Consider the following 10,320-nt stretch of genomic DNA (forward strand, 5'->3'; position numbering starts at 1 on the left):
AATAGAATGAAATGAAAGTAGGTTGCTATGATACACTCATAAGTGAAAGTGTGTTGCTATCTCCTGCTGTTGATAAGAAACAAAGTGAAAAGTAGGATGCTCTAAATTGTAATTGAAGTGAAATAAATGCAAAGAATTATGAGAACCAATTTATTGCTATCAGCAGCCATTTGTTTATAAAAGGGAGCTTCTGGTATTCTCTATTTGTCCCATATGCCCAAATATCATCTCCTCATAACCTTAACCTACCCACACCAAGTGATGGAATAGTACTTTGAAAAATTAACAATTTCCCTCCCAGTTGACTCTGCATCAAACAGAAAAAAGTAAGTCAATCAATAGTCAATGGTCAATGGTCAATGGTCAATACCAACTACAAGTTGATCGGTTATATCCTAAGAAGGCAGAGAGATTTTCTACCATAAATATGCAAGCATTATAATTATATTCATATATGTCATTTAGTTTTATGATATATTTCCCAAGTTTTACCAAATAAAAAAAAGGAGAGAAAAGAAGATTGTATTTTCATGTTGCCAGGGTTGAAAAAATAAAAGGTAAATAACATTTTAATAATTTATGTGTTCCCGAGTTTGAAGAAAAAGAAAAGAAATTAAATTCACGTCTTATTTTAAGGAACCAAATCCTTCCAAATTGGAAGGGAAGATTATCCTTTCTCTTCTTTCCATTATAAAAACTCAGGAACATCAAAAAAATTTCATGTCTTCTTAGTTTCATTCACTTGTCTCTTTAAGTGGGACTCAAGAAGTAAGCATTTAGTAGAGTTGGAAGAAGAGTATAGTCTAGTTTAGTTTTTGTACCACTTTCACCATCTGAGATATCTGCAAGCCTTGCAATGGCATCAGTCAGTGCTTGTTCATGTTCCTACATTATATATCATTATTATGATTATTATTTCAATCATAAATCATACATACATGTTTACAAACTTAACTAACCTTGAGCACTTTCTTAGCTTTCTCTATTTCAACAGGATCTGGATGACTAGACCCAAATACCCTCTCAACCTGTTGCATGAATGTTAAAATTCCTTTCCCTTCTTGTAAATACAATATACAATATACATATATGATATATCTGCAATTATCATGTATGTACCTCTTTTATCAGAGTATCAGTGTGAAGTGACTGAATATTGTCTAGACCCTTCTTTCCAATGACATTCTGTGATGGTGGAAAATCTTTTCTTGTTGTTGCTGCTTGACTTTTGGGCAACCCTCTACCTCTCCCTCCACCTCCACCTCCACCAGGACCATTATCACTCCCAACAGGTCTACTTATTCCATGAGCTGATCCACCATAACCCCCTTTATCAGGAATCCCATGGTCCTCCCCTTCCCATTGTATATCCTCTGGTGATATTTTCATCAATTATCAAACAATATTTTATTTAACACATGCTATATCACCCATCATTTTAACTTTCTACACATACCTCTGCAAGATTAACCCATTCCCATGTCTCATTTGCAGTACTAATATCATAAACTAGTGCATGCTGACCCTGAAAGTATATTTTTTCCAGCATAAAAATTGTTGTCATCAGGCCATCTGGTTCTCACTTTTCTTCCAATCAATGGGGAGAATGCTGATGTTTCAGCAGACTCATTTGCAAGTGGCCCAGAAGTCACACGATTACCAAGCTGCCCCCCCCCCTCCCCACTTGGCCCTGATGGAGGGTACTGCATATCAAACAAAAAACAAAAAAGAAAAATGAAATTTAGATAAAGAACTATATATATATATATATATATATATATATATATACATATATATATATATATATAAATATATATATATATATATATATTTATTTATTTATAGATATATTATAATAAGATAGTTACCTGCCAATAACCCTTTTGAGTCACAGGTACATATGTGTGTTTGCCCTTAAAATGATTAGGATCTACCTTGATTTACCATGTTGTACCAAAAGGGTATGCAAATATCTTAATTAACAATCTGAGTAAATGACCATTTTACCCTTTATTTAGAAATGACACTAACATATTAAGCCATCTCTGTTAGAAATAACTCAAAGAAACACTGCTTTATATGTGTCCTGATTAAGTTATGTATCAATTAAGTCAATAAGAAACAGGGCAAGAAAACTACCACACAGGAACAACATTTCCAACAGAGATTTCTTGAAATCCAAGGCTAAGAATACCATCAAACTTGGCTGCAAAGAAAGTGATGCCAGGTTCTTTTGTTGCCTCTATAAAATCCTGAAAAAAAAAAGATTAAAAGAAAAAGTATAATGAGAAAATAGTAGTTAAGTGAATCAAAAACCAAAATTTCTTAATTCTTACCTGTGCTTTAACAACAAGATTACCAAGTTGGCCAGAGTCTTGGCTAAAGATACCAGAGATAGCTCCAGTTCCATATTGAATAGCAGCAGATGTCCCTAATTGACATATGAAGAAAATACAGTTAATTACGAAAATGTCATCGAGAAAAAATCAAAAGAGACTATACCATTTTTCTTGTAGGTGCTTGAATGGATCGCCTTATACTTTAAGTGAAAAAGGAAAGCAACCTATATCCATATCAAGAATTATAAGCACGTGATTGAAGCTATAGATTGAGAGAAATCTTGAATTAGAAAAGTCAAAATTCACTGAAAAGTAGCACTTTGAAGAAGGCACCCATAGATTAGAACTTCCAGTATCAAAGATCACAGTGAACTTTTGAGAGGGAGTTCCAATACCAATCTTACAATAATACTGAGCATCCATGTAGTTCTTTAATGCAATAATGTCAGTGTTTGAATCTGTGAGAGGGCCTCCAAGACCAAAGTTTCTTCATTATCTTCATCATCACTAACAGCTTCTTCAACGACGGAATTATCTTGATAGCAAAGATGATTGAAGGGGGTCGATTGGGCAGAGTTATGAGATCGCTTGTGGTAGGGAGGCAATGAATGGATGAAACAAGCCCTAACAAATCTAGAACCGAAGAGCGTGTGGTGATGATGGAGCGTAGCCATGATTTGAGGTTCGGGAGTGGTGCTTCTACACAAAGAACCACCGAGTGCAAATGCGTAAGTAAAAGAAGCTGATGACATCGCGTGAGGATGGTTTGGGCTCGAAACGTAAAGCTTACATGGAAACCAGATCTTGGTGAAGACCAAAATATGCGAAGAAATAGTGTGTTCGTCGCCCCTTACGTGTTTTGAACCAGGCGAGAGGGATGAGATGGAAATACGAGAGTGAGATAGAAAAAATTAGGGTCGGATTTAGGAACCCTAAATCATCGGCTCAAATTGATAACTGGGACGTAAGAACCCTAAATCCTCAGCTCATTAGGGTCGAATTAAGAGTATAAGAACTTGTTAGAAACGAGAATTAGGTTTTTGGTGAAGGTGATGGATCGATGAATTGAGGAAGCTGTGGATGAAGACGAAGGCCCTAATTCGAAGAGGCTGGGAATTTTTGGGATGAATAGGCGGGGGTTAATTTTTTGGATTTTATTTTTCCCCCTAAAACGTGTGTTTCCTTTAAAAAAAATATAAAGCACACTTACATGACGCACATATTTTGATAGGAGCCCTCCGTATTTTTTTTTCTGACACTAATTTTAGGGCATGCAAAAATGTGTGTCCTCTATCCTTCAAATTTTGGAAAACTGACATTAATTTTTAGGGCACGCACAAGTGCGCGTCCTCTATCAGTGTGTGTCATTAATTGCGCGTCGTAAAAGGCTATTTTTCTAGTAGTGTACATACATATGATTGAATCAAATATGGTATTCAAAGAAAAACATTGTGGTCCTAGGACATTTAGTTGATGGCATGATAGGTTAGGCCACAATGATGCGAAGGATAATTAAGAATACGTATGGGCACCCACTGAAGGACCAAAAGTTCCCTCAATCCAGTAGCATAAGACCATGTACATCTTGTTCCCTTGGAAAGTTAATTATAAAACATTCTGCAATCAAAGTTGAAAGAGAGTCACCTAGATTTCTAGAAAGAATTCAAGGTGAGATATGTGGACCAATTCATCCACCATCTGGACCATTTAGATACTTTATAGTCCTGATAGATGCATTCAACAAATGGTATCATGTTTACCTATTATCAACTCGTAATATGGCATTTGCAAACTTTCTTGCTCAAATTATTAAATAAAGGCACATTTTCCTAATTATACTATCCAAAGAGTGAGACTTGATAATGATGGCGAATTTACTTCACAAACAGTTAATGACTATTGTATGTCTGTAGGAATTGTTGTTAAACATCCACATCCAGTTGCTCATGTATACACACAAAATGGTTTAGTTGAATCACTGACTAAACGTCTCCAGCTAATAGCTAGACCATTGATAATGAGGACCAAACTTCTTGTTTCTATTTGGCGCCATGCAATCTTACATGTTGGATTAGGGGTGAGCAAAAACCGAACCGATAAAAGAAAAACCGTAAAAACCGCAATAAACCGCCACCGGAAAACCGAAACCGACGCAAAAACCGATGGTGCGGATTTTATTTTTTTGAAAAACCGAATTTATTGGTGCGGTGCGGTTTTTATCTAGAAACCGGACCACCAAAACCGAACCGCACCGCAAGCTTATTAACAATAAAATAAATCACTAATTTATATTATACAGTTATACATATTATTTTAAAAGAAACTAATAAATTATAATTTATACATATATTATATATTGAAATTGAAGGTAATTAATAATTAGGTATTAGGTTTAATATGTGAGTTTGTCACTTTGTGTTTGTGACTTAATGATTATGTGTAAAGTGTAAACACTATATGAGCTACAACTTGCAAGCTTGTAACTTCTAAGCACAAATTGAATAAAAAAATGAGATTGTGAATAAGGGTTGCAAATGAAGTGATAAAGTAAACAACATAAAAAACTCAAAATTACAGCTTCTAAATGTGAGGAAACGAAATGACACCATGTCATACAATCATAAATATTCACATGAACACCACGGTTAAAAAATCATATCGGTGAACATAAAAAACTGCACCATATGATTGACTCGGTTTAAAACCGACACCGAACTGGTACAAACCGAAACCGCACTCAAAAACCGCAAAACCGAACCATTGAAAAACCGCACACAACGGTTTCTAGAATTCAAAAACCGCACCTTGCGGTTTGAGGTTCGGTTTGGCCCTAAAACCGTACCATGCTCACCCCTATGTTGGATCATTGATACGCATGGCACAATGTTCATATCATGTATATTCTCCCCTACAACTTGATTTTGGTCAAGAGCGAAATATATCCCTTTTGAGAATTTTGGGTGTGCAGTATATGTCCCCATTGCACCAACACAACGGACAAAAATGGGTCATCAAAGAAGGTTGGTAATATATGTTGGTTATGTTTTTATAGCACACCTAGTTGATTGCCAAATTTATAAGGTAAATTTTCAATCATTAGGGGTGAAAAGAAGATTCTAGAAAAGGATGTTTCATGGCATGAGCCTTCTTTATCATATCTTGACGCTCGCACAAAGCAATGTGAAATGGAATTTCAACAGATAATGCATTTCCAAGAAATGGCCAATCAATTTCCTGATGCATTTGCTGACACAAAAGGGTGACTAAATCATAAATACCGACTGTCAATATTCCTGCTCGAATTGAAATTCCATATAGAAAATATGATGATAAACTCACTCAAGAGTCTAAAATGTGCCTGAAGAATGGAAGGCCATTTTGTTCTACGGATAAGAACCCACGAAAAAGAAGAGGAGTAGAATATGTGACCAAAATAAAATTGTGACCAAAATAGAATATGTGACCAAAATGTTGCACTAAATATCAAAATTCCCCCAGGAAAGGAAGATGTTGCACTAAATTATGGTCAAACAAATAGAATATGTGACCAAAATGAAATTGATAATATTGGTGGAATATTTTCTTATTCAGATGCATGTGATATTATGAATAATGATCCTGAACCACAATCTGTCATTGAATGTCAATGAAGAAATGATTGGGCTAAGTGGAAGGAGGCCATGCAAGTTGAATTAAATTCCCTTAACAAGAGAAATGTTTTTGGGGCCATTATCCTCACACCTGGAGTTGTGAAACCATTATGGTATAGATGGATCTTCATACGAAAAAGAAACAAAAAAGAAACGAAAAAGAAAAAATTGTAAGATACAAGGATAGGATTGTGGCTCAAGGTTTGTCTAAAAGACATGGAATTGATTATGAGGAAACTTATTCACAGATAATGGATGCAACCACTTTTAGATGTTTAATCAGCTTGGTAGTCTCTGAAAATTTAGAGATGTGTCGTATGGATGTTGTTACAGCCTACTTGTATGGATCAATTGATAGTGATATCTATATGAAAATCCCTAAAGGATTTAAAATTCCTGAAGCATTAAGTGAAAAACCCAAAGAAATGTATTCTATAAAATTGCAAAGATCTTTGTATGGGTTAAAGCAATCTGGACGCATGTGGTACAATCGTTTAAGCGATTATTTGAAAAGCAAAGGTTATAAAAATAATACTATTTGTCCATGCGTATTTATGAAGAAATCAACATATAGGTATGTGATCATAGCGGTCTATGTTGATGATCTAAACATCATTGGATCGAATAAAGAAACCCTTGAAGTGATTGAAATTTTAAAGAAAGAATTTGAAATGAAAGATCAAAACCGAATATTGTCTTGGTTGCAGATTGATCATATGCCTAACGGAATACTTGTGCACCAATCAAACTAAGAAAGAGTGTTGGAACATTTCAATATGGCCAATGCCAATCCTTTAAGCACCCAAATGATTGTTAGATCATTAAATAATGACAAATATCCATTTTTTCCCCGCGGAGAAAATAAATAAGTTCTTGGTCCAGAAGTACCATAACTAAATGCAATTGGGGCTCTTATGTATCTTACCAATTGTACTAGACTTGGCATTTCTTTTGTTGTAAACTTGCTAGCAAGGTTCAGTTCATCCCCAACAAAAGACACTGGAATGGGATTAAGCATATTTTGTTATACCTTCAAGGAACTACTGATTTAGGGTTATTTTATCCTAAAAATTCAAAACAAGGTTTGATAGGATATGCATTTGCATGGTATTTACGTTATCCTCATAAATCTGGATCTCAAACAAGATACGTCTTCATGAACTGAAGCACCACAATTTCCTAGCACTCTAAAAAGAAAACGCTTACCGCCATATCCTCAAATCATGATGAAGTAATTACACTAAATGAAGCTAGTAGAGAATGCACATGGTTAAGATTGATGAGACAACTCATTTTGTCTTTATTTGGACTAGATAAAGATAAAGGTCCAACTTTAATTTATGAAGATAACTCAACATGTGTCACTCAGATGAAATAAGGATATATCAAGAGCAATAGTACAAAAATATATGTTGAGTCTAGGTGTTGCATCATTGGGCTTTTCAGTTTAGTCCAATGTTTTCACGGTTTGGGCATGTCCATCCGTGTTGTAGTTATTAGGGTTTAGTATTTATGGTGCATGCATGCATCAGATTAGAAAAGCTTCTTGAATATTTCTTTGATTGTACTTTAACCCTAGCACACCTCTACAGTAGAAGTTCTTTGTCGAGCTCTTCTGAGGTGTTGCTGTTTTAATCATTCGAAATCTGTTTGATTCATTGTGTGTTTTCACTTTGGTTTACTTTCTGATTTATTTGTTAAGAATCTTATCGATCTTAAAAGAGTTTTCAACTCATCAATTGGTATCAGAGCAGGAGGTTGTGTAAATCATACGCATCTCTTCTGTTTGAAGAATTTTCTTAGGGTTTCCGCTTTTATTGAATTTGTTGAGCCGTCATTCCTTCATTGACGTTGCTCATAGATCTCGATATTACCCTATTCAATCTTTACAAGTCTGATTCTTGACAAACATTCTAAACAGGTCGTCATGTCTCTCGATGATTCACAAACCAACCCCATCAACATATCCAACAGCATCGGATCTACTAGGAGAATCCCAATCTTGTATACTCAAGATTACGAAGTATGGATGCATCACTTTGAAGACTATGTTCTTGGTTCAGAGGACAATGACTATCTAATCTGGGAAGCGATCACCCTGGGTCCTTTTTCTCATACTGGAACCGAAAGAGTCATCAAGACTCAAAAGGAGTACAATCAGCTGATGATTGACGTGAAAGATGTTGCTAAAGACGAGAAGGGCAACCTGCTTTGCAACATTAAAGCTATGAGGATGATCAGATTTGCATTGCAATCGGACACCTTTCGTCTGGTTAGTACATGCACAACAGCGAAACAAATCTGGGATAGGCTTAAAGAGCTATATTCTACAGATGAAGATTTAGAGCATTCAATTCAAACTCTTTTGCTCTCTGAGTTCGGTGATTTCAAGCAGAAGCCAGAAGAAAAACGCATTCAGGCCTTTGATCGCTTTAATCATCTCCTCCGCAAAATGATCAAGCATGGAATTGGCAGAGGAGTAATTGAGCAGAAGGTCACTTTTATGAATGGCCTAAGACCCGAATGGATGGCGGTGGTTTCGACTGTAAAAGCTCATGAACAGTTCAAAACCTATTCATTGGTGAAGCTTGTGGGAATACTCAAATCACACAAAAGCGTTGTGACTAAGGAAACGAATGTGGTCTCTAGTATGGGATCTTTGGCTCTACTTTTTAAAGGGAAGAATGTGGATGAAGAAGAAGAAGAGTTGGATCTCTCTGAATGTGATCTGACAAATGATGAATATGCTTTAATGGTCTCTAATCCCAAAAAGTTTGCTCACAAAAAGTTCCCTACTTCTAAGAACCGAAACTGGCAAGGGAGCTACAGCTCCGAAAAGGCGAAAGAGGATCCTAAAAACACTCCTCAGCATGAAGAAGTGAAGAAGGAGAACAAGCTTGTTGGTGACTCGGGATATGATTGCAATTTCTGCCACAGCAAAAATCACTTTGCCAAAGATTGCATGTTGAGAAAGCTGGCTGAGAAGAAGGATGGAGAAGATGATGAAGCATACCATTCACGCAAGCTGGAGGAAATAAAGAAGAAGAAAACAACTAACAATACTATGAATGCTTTAATTGTGCAGGGAAACATTTTTGATGATGAGTTCGGAGGCGTAGAAGTCTGGTCTACAGAATCTGAAGATGAAGAAGTTCGCAAGCCCACCCATGGTAGGGCTTTTGTGGCGAAGGAAGGAAACTCTGAGTTTGGTGGAAGATGTTTGATGGTGACTGCTGGAGTGTCACAGATGAGAGGCTACACAACCAAATCAATGGGTGAATAGATCAACGAATGTGAAGAAGCGAAGGAAAGAGAAGACAAGTGCTTCACAGCCAAACCAATAGGAGAACAGATCAACGAATGTGATCAGTTGAGAGAACAGATCAACGATGTTTGATGGTGACTGCTGGAGTGTCACAGATGAGAGGCTACACAACCAAATCAATGGGAGAACAGATCAACGAATGTGAAGAAGCGAAGGAAAGAGAAGACAAGTGCTTCACAGCCAAACCAATGGGAGAACAGATCAACGAATGTGATCAGTTGAGAGAACAGATCAACGATGTTTGATGGTGACTGCTGGAGTGTCACAGATGAGAGGCGAAGGAAGGAAACTCTGAGTTTGGTGGAAGATGTTTGATGGTGACTGCTGGAGTGTCACAGATGAGAGGCTACACAACCAAATCAATGGGAGAACAGATCAACGAATGTGAAGAAGCGAAGGAAAGAGAAGACAAGTGCTTCACAGCCAAACCAATGGGAGAACAGATCAACGAATGTGATCAGTTGGGAGAACAGATCAACGATGTTTGATGGTGACTGCTGGAGTGTCACAGATGAGAGGCTACACAACCAAATCAATGGGAGAACAGATCAACGAATGTGAAGAAGCAAAGGAAAGAGAAGACAAGTGCTTCACAGCCAAACCAATGGGAGAACAGATCAACGAATGTGATAAGTTGATCAAGAAGGTACAATCTATCCTCGAATATCTGAAAATACCAGTTAATAACTATGAAAAGGAATTAAATGATTTAAAATTCAAGTTTTCTAGTTTAAGTGGTAGTCTAAAACAAAATCGCCTAGAAAATTCTAACCTAACTGATCAAATCAGCAGGGTGTCTTCAAAGAGTGAGGAAAGAAGAATTTGGATAGAGTAGAAGGAGGTGGAGTTAGTTAGGATGAAAGATGAACTAATTTATTTGCAACGTGATAATTTGAAGCTTTTGAAACAAAGAAACATTTTTTTCTTGATTTCTAAAAATTTATATACTAATATCACTCAATTGCATTTAGATTGTGAGATTGGTAAAATGATTCATAAAATGATT

General features: G+C 36.3%; 1 protein-coding gene and 1 pseudogene across 2 annotated transcripts; both read right to left on the reverse strand.

Annotated features, from left to right (window-relative positions):
* Nucleotides 1–750: 750 nt before the first annotated feature.
* On the reverse strand, nt 751–1,709 carry LOC145112854 (protein EMSY-LIKE 3-like; annotated as a pseudogene). Its single transcript, XR_013710667.1, has 4 exons — nt 1,459–1,709; nt 1,120–1,385; nt 960–1,028; nt 751–885 (listed from the first exon to the last, which is right to left on the reverse strand). The product of XR_013710667.1 is annotated as a protein EMSY-LIKE 3-like (transcript).
* Nucleotides 1,710–2,135: 426 nt separating this feature from the next.
* On the reverse strand, nt 2,136–5,320 carry LOC145112855 (cyprosin-like). The gene is made up of 5 exons (XM_079048978.1): nt 5,085–5,320; nt 2,646–2,826; nt 2,503–2,563; nt 2,337–2,431; nt 2,136–2,252 (listed from the first exon to the last, which is right to left on the reverse strand). The coding sequence occupies exons 1-5, from the start codon at nt 5,318–5,320 to the stop codon at nt 2,136–2,138; spliced, it is 690 nt and encodes a 229-aa protein (XP_078905104.1).
* Nucleotides 5,321–10,320: the final 5,000 nt, after the last annotated feature.

The sequence above is a fragment of the Lactuca virosa genome, chromosome 5 (genome assembly GCF_052849685.1).
Source record: "Lactuca virosa cultivar CGN04683 chromosome 5, Lactuca_virosa_CGN04683_v6, whole genome shotgun sequence".
Lineage (NCBI taxonomy): Eukaryota > Viridiplantae > Streptophyta > Magnoliopsida > Asterales > Asteraceae > Lactuca > Lactuca virosa.